Source organism: Python bivittatus, unplaced genomic scaffold, assembly GCF_059951505.1.
Source record: "Python bivittatus isolate LINGU-HERP-01145 unplaced genomic scaffold, Pbiv_v1 ctg000330_np1212, whole genome shotgun sequence".
Lineage (NCBI taxonomy): Eukaryota > Metazoa > Chordata > Lepidosauria > Squamata > Pythonidae > Python > Python bivittatus.
In genome coordinates, this window is record NW_028277058.1 from 62,587,359 (window position 1) to 62,600,695 (window position 13,337).

The 13,337-nt window shown below is 54.1% G+C and overlaps 3 protein-coding genes across 4 annotated transcripts in view; all 3 read left to right on the forward strand.

Annotated features, from left to right (window-relative positions):
• The window catches only part of FLNC (filamin C), a 77,654-nt gene extending 74,264 nt beyond the window's left edge, over positions 1–3,390 (forward strand). For both annotated transcript variants that reach the window (XM_088141473.1, XM_088141472.1), the window contains 2 exons: positions 755–964; positions 1,869–3,390. In XM_088141473.1, the coding sequence (XP_087997599.1) occupies positions 755–964; positions 1,869–2,056 (398 nt within the window). In that variant the 3' untranslated portion in view covers positions 2,057–3,390. The remainder of the gene's footprint in view (positions 1–754; positions 965–1,868) is intronic.
• A 1,698-nt stretch (positions 3,391–5,088) lies between these two features.
• ATP6V1F (ATPase H+ transporting V1 subunit F) lies at positions 5,089–8,913 on the forward strand. Its single transcript, XM_007436761.3, has 2 exons — positions 5,089–5,321; positions 7,646–8,913. Exons 1-2 carry the CDS (start codon positions 5,164–5,166, stop codon positions 7,845–7,847), a joined length of 360 nt encoding a protein of 119 aa, XP_007436823.1. The 5' UTR covers positions 5,089–5,163; the 3' UTR covers positions 7,848–8,913.
• Positions 8,914–11,184: 2,271 nt separating this feature from the next.
• On the forward strand, positions 11,185–12,640 carry SPMIP1 (sperm microtubule inner protein 1). The gene is made up of 2 exons (XM_025172246.2): positions 11,185–11,789; positions 12,010–12,640. The coding sequence occupies exons 1-2, from the start codon at positions 11,327–11,329 to the stop codon at positions 12,117–12,119; spliced, it is 573 nt and encodes a 190-aa protein (XP_025028014.1). The 5' UTR covers positions 11,185–11,326; the 3' UTR covers positions 12,120–12,640.
• Positions 12,641–13,337: the final 697 nt, after the last annotated feature.

The following is a 13,337-nucleotide window of genomic DNA, read 5'->3' on the forward strand; positions in this document are numbered from 1 at the left end:
GAATTGGCACCATTACTTTATGATTTACTGAACACGTTATACCAACACCTCTCAATGTCTTCCATGGCTATAAAAATATAAAACCAGGGATCCAAGAATTGGCATTATCATTACCAAGTGAAGTTTAGGGCACGCTGTCCTGGTGGCCGAGAGTGTGATTCGCACAAGGGGGAGACCGAGGGCTGAATTCACACAACATGTGTACTCAGGTCAGGGAAAGATGGATTCACACAACTCCCTAAGCTGGGTTCTGTTAGGTCTCCCTGTGGCTGAGCCTGTTGGGCCCACCTAACCTATTTCATTAATTTATAATTTAAAGTATTGTGCCAAGCCAGAAAATGAGTTAATACGGGAATCAGGTTGTGTGAATCTAATCCGGAATGGATATTTATTTATTTACTTATTATTAAGCTTGTATGCCACCCGACTCCCAAAGACACTATAATAAAACCAATTAAAAGGAAGGAAAAACCATGAAACCTGCCTTTGGTTCTTGATCCAATAAGTGACTCAGATCCCCTTATCCTGATCAGAGCCCTTCATAACGGTTGTGACATTTCTGTCCTGCTCTTCTCCAAAATACTGGGGTTTCTGTCCCTCCCCCTGGCCTCCCCTATTCTGATGACACCCCTGTGAGGTGGGCCAGCGGGCCTTAGTTCCCAGTGCTCCAAGGGCGGGGGCAGGATCCATCCGGGGGCCCCACCTGTGAAGAAAGCCAAGGCTGATGGTTCCCCCTTCCTCTCTGCCTTGCCAGGTCCCCGCCTGTCCGGTGGGCACAGCCTCCACGAGACATCCACGGTGCTGGTGGAGACGGTCACCAAATCCTCCTCCTCGGTGGGTGGCAGCTACAGCGCCCTGCCCAAGTTCTCCTCCGATGCCAGCAAGGTGGTCGCCCGGGGGCCTGGGCTGACCAAGGCCTTTGTGGGGCAGAAGAATACCTTCACAGTGGACTGCAGCAAAGCAGGTGGGCATCGCGGCCCCAGGCGGTGCCGAGGGGGTGGGGGGGTGGGGGTGAACTCTGGCGTACAGGGGGCAGGATCTCGAGGGAGTCTCGGGAAAGCTGGGCCATATTTTCAGGGCAAGTCTGGCCTGGTGGCAATGCCAGCGAAAGGGCAGAAAACCTTGATTGCTGGAAGGGGCTGTTCGGCGGGTGAAATCCACCTATTTGCATTGTGTGGGAATCCAGATTCAAGCCTTGCTGATAGATAAGTGGACAGGTTGGCACCCACTCTTCAGCGCCCACCCCGCCACCCCAGCCTGGCAAATAGTTCCTATTTATGGGGGGTGTAAGGGGAATTCTGGGAGTTGAAGCCCACCCATCTTAAAGCTGCTGAGGTTGAGAAACCCTGATCTAGTCCGCCTTTCTGCAGTGTGCAGGAAGACCCATCCCACCTTCTCATCTTTGAGAGGGGGCTGTCCAGCCTCTTGAAATCCTCCCGAAATGAAGCCCCCGCAGCCTCCGTGGGGAGACTCTTCCAGGGTTGGACAGATCTTCCCCTCCGGAGGTTTTTCCTTATATTGCAGTGAAATTTAGGAAGCTGCAGCTGGTAGCCATTAATCCCCGGTCCTTGGAGAAACCTCCCCTTTTGCTCCCCAATCAGGGGGTCAAAGCAGAAGGAAGAACTCTTGTCTTTCCCAGGTGGACCTTCCCCCCCCCAAAAGCCCCCCTCTCTTTTCCAAGGGTCTGTTTGAATTTGGAAATGCCCGATTTCCATGGGAAGCAAGGGAGCCTCCCTTGCTGATCAAGTGAAGGGGGGGGGGGTCGAAAGCTAGGCAGGGTCTCTGTCTCCTGAACCGTCCCCCCTGCTCCTTGGGCGCCGGGGGCTTCTGGGGGCCCAGCCCAAGTCTCGTCTCTTCCTCCCCTGCAGGCACCAATATGCTGATGGTGGGGGTCCACGGCCCCAAGACCCCCTGCGACGAGGTTTACGTCAAGCACATGGGGAATCGCGTCTACAGCGTCACCTACACAGTCAAGGAGAAGGGGGATTACATCCTGATCGTCAAGTGGGGGGACGAGGGCGTGCCTGGCAGCCCCTACCAAGTCAGCGTGCCCTAGGAGGGGCCTGAGCCCACCCCCCTTGGCCCCGCCCTCCCCTGCCCAGAACTGGCACGGTCCAAGTGCCCACTGTGACCAAGGCGGGGCTAGGGAGGGGCGCAACCGTGGGACGGTCACTTGCCTCGTTTGGTTGGACTTTGGCTTCTGAGGGTTTCTCCAGGCGGATCGGGACCGGGATGGGGAGGGGGCGGGGGCGGGCGGGGTGTGCCATTTTAGCTGGAGAGGGTGGAGGGGGCACAGTGAGGCCAGTCGGGGAAGGGGGAGAGGAAGGGAGGTTGTAGGGACTGAGAATGCTTGCAGATGGCAGGCGGGCGCCTTCGGGATGGCTGCCGAGGGAGGCGGGAGGGTGGCGGAGAGGCCCGGGACATTTCTGCCCGCGGTTCCGCCCCAACAGAGGCGTGGCATTCATCCTGATTCACCCGATGGCTTGGGGAAGGCGGCTTTGAGCACCGAAGGTGATGCAGCAAGAAGGTGCGAAGGGGTCAGTGGAGTCCAGGAGTTGCTCCGAAACTCCTGCCGAAATTGAGGGGGTGGCAGAGGGGTCAGTTGTGCCCCTCCCCCCGGGACTGGAGATGCGGTTCTGGCCGCGCAACGAGGATGCTTTTTGCCGAGTGTGCCGAGAGAAGCAAGGGGGAGCGCAGATGGGCCGAGATTGGGGAGAGCTGCAATGCCACGGCATCTCTATGGAGGGGCGCCTTCCCAGCGGCCTTTTGCACGCATCCTGTTAAGACTGTGGGGTGCTTTGGATTTGGTTCCAAAATGTGCTTCCTGAGGACTGGGGGCAGAAAAACACAGCAACTGCCTGTAACCTTTTAAAGCAGGCGCATCTTTTCCTGGAGCCCCACAGCCGCCACCAGATCCCAGGGAAAAGACACGGCTGCTTTGAAAAGGCACGGTCCGGGGCTCGGTTGATACCCCTGTGCGCCCCGAGAATCAAATCCCGCACTTCCAGGAATCAAATCCGAAGCACAGCGCGACTCTCTTTCCTGGGCCTGCTTCCCACGCCCTCCGTCCCGCTGTTAAACTGGTTGCGCTTCACTGTGAAGGGGTCAGCTCAAGCCAAAGAGGGATTTTTTTTTTTAAGAAAAGAGGAAGGAAAAAAATATTAAAAAATTAGGGGGAAGGGGAACACAGACCCTGGCCCGTGTGGGCAGGGGAGGGGGCTTCTCTCTCTCTCTCTCTCTCTCGTTTTTTTCGTAAAGCGTTTGAGGTTGTGTGTGTTCACTGGGGCTGGAATGGCACTTCCACTCGCAGACGTGGCGAAGTCAGAGCAGCGACCTTGCACCCAACCGACCTGCCCCTCAGCAATAAAGTTTACTTGCTTTTAAAAGTGAGCATTGTGGTCTGTGCTTTGCTAAAGCTTTTCTTAAGCTCCTTTTCCAACCATTGGTAACTGGTTGGTATTTGCTGGAATCCTGGGGGGGGGGGGAGGGGGGACCCTATAACCAAAGTGGCATCTTTTCTCACGGACCACTTTCACGTCGTTGGAGAACACCCTTCTGAGAAAAGCACGATCCCGTGCAACTCTCCCTCGGCGCTCTTACCACGGAATTAGGGTGGGGAGGGCCGCCCTCTCCAAGGGGTGGGCACAAGGCTTGACTCAGACCCAGCAAGGAGCGGATTTCTCGGAGCAGCTCATTTTTCTTGGCAGCGTCGTGGAGATCCACGCACGGAGTCCCCCTGCAAGGGCGGGACCGCTCTTGGTCAGCGGGACGGGCGACTTTGTGTGAACAAGCACCACAGACCACTCTGGGTTCATCAGAAGCAAAGTTTTATTGGAAGCCTTTGCAAAGGCTGGTGGGCTTCGTTGCCAATAAGAAGCCCCCCACCCCCCATTACAGATTTCGGCACATTTTATACCATCCTATCCCGATGCCCATTCCTCCCCATTTCCCCATTGGCTGAGGGGTACCCTGAGGTCACGATCTTTGCCGGCCGCCTACTTCCGGTTACCCTCCTTCTACAGACCCCTACATACGACATACATCACATGTTCACGGTAAATAGGTGATCAGCTCTGCGGGGTGTGGTTTTCCTTATGATAACGAAGGCTGGGATGGCAAGAGTTCACTCATTCCTAAAAGATCCCTGCTAAGTGTCACTTTAGACAGGTCAAACTGCTCCAGATTGGTTTTATCACACCTTGCCTCATCTCAGAGGTATCTCCCCCTCCTCATTTCCTGTGCCCCTTGGGGCCGCTTGGCAACCATGGCGATGTCTCCTGATCTCTCCCGAGTTTGAGGTAGAGCGTTTGGCAGCTGGGTGCTTAGTATTGCAGCTACACTCTTAGCATGCTCAAGTTACTATTTCTTTGTCAATAATAACAGATATTTTATCCATCTCTCACAACTTGAAGACGGGTGGACTTCAACTCCCAGAATTCCCCAGCCAGCCATGCTGGCTGGGGAATTCTGGGAGTTGGAGTTCACCCATCTTAAAGTTGCCAAGGTGGGAAACCCTGCTCTACTGCATGGCATTGCATCTCTCAGAAAAGCCCTTCAAACTGCAGAAAGCCCAGGAGCAAAGCCACTTGCTGGGTCTCTCGGGCATTTCACACTACACCCTTGGCGTGTTCCAGACATAGCAGCTGCATTCACACGACACGGTACCCTCGGTTATTTGGGGGGGGGGGCTGGGAATGTTATCCATGAACCTAAGCCAGTTGGACGCATTGTGCCAACTCAAACATGGGATTCATTGGGTGCCCAAGTTAAGGGTGACGGGTGAACCCAGCCAATGGTTAGGTTAAGGATGTCGTGTGAACACTGCCCATGCTTTCTCTGGCACGTGGCGAAGGAACCAGGAATGATGATGAAGAACAAAAGGGCTCATTGTTCCAATCCTTGCCAGTAATTATTGGGGGAAAAAAAGAAAGATTTATGCGAAACCCGGAAGTTAACTCCTACACACGCCTCTTCATTTTCGTATCTCTATGATTCCAATGGTTACGTAGGCGGCTTCTTTTCAACCACGCATGCGCCGAGGCAGGAACACGTCCCCTCGAACACTGCGCCTGCGCTTCTCGGCGCGTTATAAGCTTGCACCGCGCCTGCGCGAGAAGAGTGTCAGGCCGCCTTGCTTGCTTTCTCCCTGTCCTTGGTGCGATCATGGCCGGGCGGGGGAAGTTGATCGCCGTGCTGGGCGACGAGGACACGGTGACCGGGTTTCTGCTGGGCGGCGTCGGGGAGCTCGACAAGCACCGGCGCCCGAACTTCCTGGTGGTGGAGAAGGAGACGGCCCTGACCGAGATCGAGGAGGCCTTTCGGTGAGGAAGGGAGGGGGTGGCGAAGGAGGAGGAAGAGCCGGAGGCGGTTGCCCGGGAAACGGCGAGGGAGGGACCGTTGCGCCAGAAGGACGGGGGGCGCTGCGCTTGGGAAGGAACCATTGCCTGTCGCGGGGGGAGTTTGGATTAAACCAAACCAATATGGAGCGGCAGGACGGAAGAGGCTATTTGCTGTCCGGGGGGGGCGGTGTCGGGGTAAACGCGCCGTGAGGCTAAACCATTCCAGGCAGTGGGGAGCAATCCTGGTTAATGGAGGTGATTTCAGTGGGGGAAGAGGAGGAACTGAATTGGGGGATCGGGAAGAAATTATGGAGTAAGTAAAATAGGAAGGACTCTTTGGCTGGATAGCGCTGATGGGAGTTTCAGTACAGCTCACCTGGCCAGGGATGATGGGTGCTCTATTAAATCAATCAAATAAGTCTAGAGAGCCCCAGCTGGGGATGATGGGCAGAGTGACTGGCCCCAGACGAGTGCCATGGGAGGGGGCAGCATGCACCCCATGTATTAACCAGGTCGTGGTTCCAAACGCGACAGCTGCGTTTCTGCACCATTGTTTAGGTAGTATTAGCCTGAGTTAGGTTTGGGTGGCTTAGGGTGTTGTGCAAACCTGGCTTGTTTCTCCAGTGAGGGTTCAGTGCATTATGTGGACCCAAAAACCGGGTTAGGTTCAGGGTGTTGCATGAGTGCAGCCAGTACGGGGTAGGGCAGCGTTTCTCAACCTTGGACGCTTTACGATGTGAGGACCTCAACTCCCAGAATTCCCCAGAAGCGCTTTGCAGCTTGGGGAATTTGGTGGTTCAGATTATGGGTTGGGGTGCTGGGACAGGAAAAGGGGTCCCTTGTGAAGGGAAGGCTTCGACTGGATCACAGTTGTTTAGAACAGCTCATTTTGGGAGGCCAGTCCTCGTGATGAATGGCCCTTCATTCTAAAATGAGTCGGGGGGCTGGGAGGGGTATGCAACTGGACTGGGTTGTTATGGTGGTGGTAAAACCCCAAGGATGTCAGAACCAGGCGCGGAGGGTGGCGGGAATGGCCTTGAAGGACAGGAGGAACAGCCGCTTCCAAGGCAGCGGTCAGATCAGAGGGGCTTGAGCCTGGGCAAGAAAGTAGTGTGATAAAATGCCTCAGACAAGCCCCTCCCTAGTTCATGTGAAGATAAAGTTGGGGGGTAAGCACCTTCAGACTTGCAAGTTTCGGTTACTAAAGCTTTACAGTAAAAGCAGTGCGGACTTACATGGCATTGGTCTACCTTGAAGGGCTGACGTCAGGCCATCGAGTGATGCAAAGCAAGCTTTGCTACTGGGTATAGTATTCCTAAACGGTGGAGTTCCTGTCAGTTCAGTGGGACCCTACCCAGTTCCCACCAGACTTCCTGGCCCTTTGGGTTTATTGATCTTGGTTAGAACCGGCAAACGAGGGATCCTGCACCTGCCTCTTGCGAATCTGAGAAGGCCTTGGGTTCAGCCGGTGCTCTGTTTGCCCACAAACAGCCAAGCCCCGCAAAGTCCGGCTTCAGCTGCTTTCTGTCGCTCTGGCTTTACCTGCAAAAGACCGGCTGCTGTCCCTGTGACCTTGAGGGAGCAGTAAGGGACCGAAGGAGGCCGGGGCTGGCGGGGAGGCAGGATCAGATCCCTGCCCAGCCTGGGCGTGTGTTGGGTGGTTTTCTCTGAAGAAGACATTTCCCCAGTAGGGTGCTCTCCAAATGAATGCCATGGGTCACGCATTCGCCCTGCTTTATGCTTGCAAACAATTAGATTGTGGAACTTCATTCCACAAGAAACTTGGTGGACTGAGCAGCTGCTTCGCAGAGTAATTTGTCTGGCACCCTCTTCCTGTAGAGGAAGCCTACCTTGGAGTGCCAGTTGGAGGTGCACGAGTGTTTCTGGAGGGTGTTCTTGATATTTGCCACAAGGGTGAAACGATGGTGATTGGGTCTCACCTTGCTTCCATTGCAAAGATCGTGGTTGGTTTTTCTTGGGGATGGTAATAGTCTTTTCCTCTTCCAGGAGAGGCCCAGCCGTCCCACAGCCATGGCCTTGCACTGCTTAGGTGCCAGGGAGGTGCTGGCTTCGGAGCGCAGCGCTGTGCTCCTAATGCATCGGGGGACCCCAGATTGAGCAAGGCTGGTCCCCACCCTGATTCAGCACACCTTAGGTTGTGCTGCAGGCTGTCCGTATGCTGGAGGCCTCTTGACCCCGGGGGTACAGGTGGCTGGTAGAAGTAGTGCAGTCCCTGGTAGCGCCAGGTGGAGCCCCAAGGAGCTGGCCCACTGTGACCCCTCCTCCCTGTTCTCCTTTGCCTTCAGGAGCTTCCTGTGCCGCGAGGACATTGGCATTGTCCTCATCAACCAGTTCATTGCGGAAATGATCCGCCACGTGATCGACGCGCACACCAAATCCCTCCCAGCTGTGCTGGAGATCCCCTCCAAGGAGCACCCCTACGACGCCTCCAAAGACTCGATCTTACGCCGTGCCAAGGGCATGTTCACCGCTGAAGACTTGCGATAGGTGGCAGAGGGGGGCCGCTCCCTTCCTGGGCCAGCTGCTGCTTCACTGCTGTTCCTCCATAAACCACTTCTCTGCCTCCCTTGTGTTGCCCCGTTGTCGTTCTCCAATTCATCGTTCTGCGGAGGAGCAAGGCTGCGCCGGAGGCTTCTTCGGCCTTGGAAGGCATCAAGGCTCCTGCTCCCCGCGGTGTTGCACTCCTTTGAGTCAGGAAGCCAGAAGAGCTGGGCTGGGGCTGCTGGGGCTGGGGGCCCACTTTGCCTTCATCGGGGGCTCTTTGGGGAAGGCATCCACCCTCTCAAGGTGACCGAGGTTGAGTTCCATTTTCTCTGGGGCTGGAATTGGCCCAGCTGCGTTTCTGCGTCCGGCTGTGGCCCTTGCACCTGAGGAGCAGTGGAGGCCCACGTTCATCAACAGAAATGCAGATGTCCTTTGGACTGATGTCTTGCTCCCCTGTGGCTGTTGCTGCGCTTTAGGCCCAAGTCCCCCAACCCCACTTCCCCTGTCCTCCCACTCCGTGCTATTTAAGCCCTTTCCTTGAGGATCGAAGCCAGAGTGGGGAAGGGGAAGAGGGCATGTCTTGGCTTGGCGTGGCGCCTGCAGGAAGCTGTCAGGCTCTCTCTGGCAGCGCGGTGCCTAAGCGTCTCCCTTGCCTTTGGTGTCCTAAGGTTGTGCAGTCCAGATGAAAGGGCTCCTCGGGGCAGGCACAATTTTTCCTTGGCTTAGAAAGGGAGTTGTGCTCCTATGGCGGAGATGTCCCGTTGACTGTTTTTTTGCTAGGAGGAAGTTCCCTTTCAACCCACCACATGTTTGATGATCCGTTCCAGCCTTCTTCAACCTACTGGCTTCACGTGGCTCACCTGGGGGATGTTTGGGGTCTAGGCCACCAAGCTGGGAGAGTCTGATCCCATTTTCACCCATACATTTGTTATTCCTCAAAGGCTAGAAAGTGATATCTAACGGTAGCGAGTCACGCTGCCAGTTTCTGGTTACCTTGGAAGCAACCTTGTCTGTTATCCTGAAGCAAAACCCAACTTCGTGGAGGGAGTTAATAAAACTGATGTCTGTTTGATTTCTGTCCTTCTGCTGAATTTGGGAGAAGTGGGAGGTGATACAGATGGAAGGTCCCTTTTTTCCTGCAATTCAGTTTATGTCTCTGAAACTTGCCATCTATTTTCAGCCTGGCTTGCACTGGGTCAGTCTTTCCCTGAAATCTCTTCCGTGGGGAAGTTGGTGGCACCACGGCTTGCATGTGCTAGTGAGTCACTTGGTTCTTGGGCACTGTGCGCCAACCAGCCTCTCATGCTCAGGTTGCTGAATCGACTCATTTCTTGAGTTTGCACAATAGCTTGGTTTGCTTGTAGCTCCCAGTGCCGTTAAATCACAAACCAGTTCGAGCTTGCCACATTTCGTTATTTCTTTATTCGTTCAATTCATAAGCCACCTCAATCATTCAAATGGCTCTTGGTGAAGAATGGTGTGTGGGGTTTTTTTTGGGGGGGTGCCTTCAAGTCAATTCTGACTCCTGACAACTACATAGCGAAATCCTTGATGGGTTTTTTTTTGGGGGGGGGTGTTTGTTGCGGGAGGCTTATTGCAAAAGTGATTTGGCACTGCCTTCTGGGATATTTTTTGATTGGCCAGTCTAGAGCTGGGATAGAGCGACTGAGTCAGTCACCCAGCTGGCTACCGTGCCTAGGGCACGACTAGACCCAGGGTCTCCCCACTCCTAGTCCAGCATCTGAACTAGCACCCCACGCTGGCTCTCCTGGGGGAGGTGCAGGATATTAACACCACCAAACGAGTAAAAGGCAGTAAGAAACTACAAAACCAGTATGTATTACTAGAGTCAGTCTGGAGTTGGGTGCTGTCAAAAGTTGAATGGGGGAAGGACTCGCCCAGAACCAAGCAGCAAATTCCCAAAATATGAATGCAGCCACTGGATCCTCCAACGCCCAGTTCAATGTGTTACATGGACCCTGAAAAAGAGTCAGCTCAATAAGTAGGTTGTGTGAACACAACTAATGCGTGCAGGAGACGGGACTGCCTTGTGAGCAAACTTTGCTGCTGCATCTTCACCCAGAGCAGTGTTGTCCAAACTTGGCCACTTTAAGATGAGTGGACTTCAATTCCTAGAATTCCCCAGCCATTCTAGGAGTTGAAGTCCACTCATCTTAAAGTGGCCAAGTTTGGACAACACTGACCCAGAGGAAAGGTGGGCCAGTTTCAGTAACAGGTTTGGTGGAGTTTCAAGATTTCCCTGAAAAATTGCCATGGGGAAAGGTCCTGGCCTTTTCCAAGCTAGCGTCCTTCCCAGGGCTACTGTTGCCGTAGCATCCATGGTGCTAACCCTTATCCAGCACATCTGAAAGGTATCCAGTTGGAGGGTGAGCAATTACGGATGCTTCTGGCTAGTAAGTCCTTCAGCCCCGTGTGGATGTTTTCCAGCTCTTCCTGGCAGCCAGGATGCCAACATCACCAAGCCCAGAAATGGGGCTGATGGGTGGTGACGGAACAGTGGCTACCCAATGGTGGACACGGCCTTGCTAGTGTCACCCAATGGTGGACACCATTGTTCTCCACACGGTTAAGTCAATGTGGGGTTAAATGTGTTGTGGGAACTTCAAAAAGGGACAATTGGTAGAGTCGTGTAACCCCCAGGGGAATGAATTTAATCGCTGGGAAGAGGGCCTCCAGGTTGGCTGGATACCCACGAACACCGTTCAGGAGAAGTTGGGGCAGGACTGAGTTCTGATCGCAAGACCTGCTTGCGCGCACCCAGCTGGATTGCTGCCAGACCCTGCTTCGGGTCTGATGGGCGAGCTCCCAACACCAGGTGGGGCAACACAACTTCCTTATTTTAGGGGGTCACAACACCACACAGTTATGATTCGATGTAATGTGTGGACCTGGAAAATAGGTTAGTTCATAACTAAGTTAAGCATTAACTGGTAAGACTTACAGCAGACCTCTGATATTTGTACTACTCCTGGCCTCCAACATGTTCTCTCTCAGCTGACCATTATCCGGCTAATATTTTCCATTCAGCTGACTCCATTCAGCTCTTGCTGATTTCTCAGTGGCGAACTAGGGTTTGGTTTTGTGGGCCACTAACAATGGAACATGGCCTGAGCTCAGTTGACTTTTGCCCCCAAGGGCTGAGATTCTTGGGGTGGCTTGCATCTTTGTCTCACTCCTTCCTCACTACTGGAGGAGGAGGAGGAGGTCTGTGACCTCATAAGAGGCTGCTGCAGCAACTGTGAAGTGGTAGCTGACCAAATGCGGTGGCCACCAGAGACCCTCAGGAACACCCAAGTCCATCCACCCTTTCAGCTGAAAGGAAAACTGGCCAGGTGGGTTGTCTCTGCCGCGAAGAGAGGGGGTTTAGGAACGTGCGGAAGGAAGGGTGGCGTCTGAGGTCCTGGTCAGATACTTAATCTTGCGGGTAGCTCGGCCGGGCCAAGCTCTTCTTCCCCTCAGCCATGGCACGTCTGCTCAACATGGACACGCTGCAGCAGAACTTTTGGAAGGAGGAATACCTGAAGGAGATCATGCTGCGCTTTGGCTGGCACCAGAAATACGGGGCCCTCGTCAAAGCCAAGCAGGAGAGCCGGCGGGAACGGCGCAAGAAGGCAGAAGACACCACCCTGCGCCTGCCCTCGGTCCGCCCCCCACCCCCCGTCAAGCCCGAGTCTCCCACTCCTCTATCCCCGCCCAAGCCTGCCAAGCTGCTGCCCCGGGAGCGTGACCTGACCGGGCTGGATGCCACCATCCTGGAGATGGAGATGAAGCCAGCTCCCCGGGAAGTGCGCAACCTTCTGTACCAGGGCATCTCCCACGAGGACGAAGGACGCTACCGTTACCTGAAGATGCGCCTCCTTGACCCACCGGAGGAGAAGTACACCTTCCCCATCACCACCAACTTCACCTACGGCTGGCAGATGGGTGAGTGGGTGGGCAGGAGGGGCTGGGGTGCCCGCAGGGTTGTAAGCGGGCAGTAGGAGGACCTGCTCCAAGCCACGCCCTGGTCTTCTCTTAGCCCTGCCCACTAGAGGGGAGGATGGTCTAGCAGGCACGACTAGGGAACGGACTTTTGCTTCAAAGGGGCCACGCAGCCCCCTCCTCTATTTTTCTCTCCCCCTCACACTCCATTTGTGTCTTCCAGGGAAAATGGCCACCTTCCACGTGGCCCCCGTAGCCAAGTGCCGCACCGACAGTTTCTTCCGGAAGAATGGCGCCTTCTCTCTGCTGCACCCGCGGGATGTGGCCCTTTGAGTGCCGGTTCCACAAAACCCAGGCGATTGGATTTTCTGGTGCCAGTCCCTTTCCTTGGCCTCTGTCTAAGGCGGCCCCGGTGTAATTTAAAACTATCCATCAAAGGCGGTTTGGACTGTTGAAAGAAAGGAAGGCGTTGGTTCTCTCTCCACACGGTGGGACTTGTGGGGTGTCTCTCCAGTGCCACCTTCCTGCCCTGGACCCGCTGGGTAAAATCCAATCACTCACAGCCATTTGCAAAGAGACCAAAATGATTAGGAGCCGCATCTTGGCCTGTCTGTACCTAAACCAGTTTTCATTATCCATTTAACTCCAAAGATTGGCTTGTGTGAATCAGAAATGACCTGTGGCCAAAATCAATCATCAGTATTCCAAGCTGGGAGATAAAATTCCAGGAGCTAGGAAATCAGTGTTCATAGGATGGGGGGGACAGATAGAGAGATGGGGATGGTACTGAATTCTGGGTTCCTGTGCTAAGGTGGCAATTCAAGGTTCTCTTTTATTCTGCAAAGAAGCGTGGATGTCCATGGGAGGAGAAGGTGCCATAAAAGTCAAGTTGCATCTATCATCCTCTCTCCTTTGACAACAACCCCCCTCCACACACACACACACACACACACGCACAGGGACAGAATGGAAGGAAGGGGAGATACTCAAGTTGAGCTAAAACTCCAAGGCTGAATATCTAATGCTGTTTGCTCGGTGTTCAGCTAGACGGGTTAGGAACATTGGAGCATGGCCCTCTGTGTTAGCCAGCCCTGAAGAAAGGTTGGCTGATGCCCTTCAAGCCGAGATTTTGCTGAGCTTCCAGGGTCATCTGTACCCACTCGATGGTCATGACACAGTTTTCAGGGGCCTGAAATAGGGACGAAACAATTAATGCAGGAACAGCTTTGTCAAGAATGTTAGTTGGATCCTTGCAATTGAGATAACAAATAGAAGGATATAACAGAGGGAATGGGAAGAACTAGCATTTAAGGGGACAACTACTGAAGAGCCTGGAGAAGCGCTTTGGGATATAATATGGGATCAGTGCGTGACCCAGAAGCTGGTGTGTTGATCAAACCTGGGTCTGCTCTTCTCTTATTTGCTCAACAGGGTTACAAACAGTTGTTACCTGCATCAACTAATGTTCCAAGAGGTCAGAAGAACATTATTGTCACCTGGCCTACATCATGGATCTCAAGGCACTGTAGCTAGGAGAAGTCTTCTAGCCTG

What these genes read in the sequence shown, in the direction of transcription:
- ATP6V1F (XM_007436761.3), top strand. Translation starts at nt 5,164, where the DNA reads ATGGCCGGGCGGGGGAAGTTGATCGCCGTGCTGGGCGACGAGGACACG. An exon ending in GAGATCGAGGAGGCCTTTCG is followed by an intron (nt 5,322 to 7,645) that starts GTGAGGAAGGGA and finishes CTTTGCCTTCAG; the next exon opens with GAGCTTCCTGTGCCGCGAGG.
- SPMIP1 (XM_025172246.2), top strand. Translation starts at nt 11,327, where the DNA reads ATGGCACGTCTGCTCAACATGGACACGCTGCAGCAGAACTTTTGGAAG. An exon ending in CACCTACGGCTGGCAGATGG is followed by an intron (nt 11,790 to 12,009) that starts GTGAGTGGGTGG and finishes TGTGTCTTCCAG; the next exon opens with GGAAAATGGCCACCTTCCAC.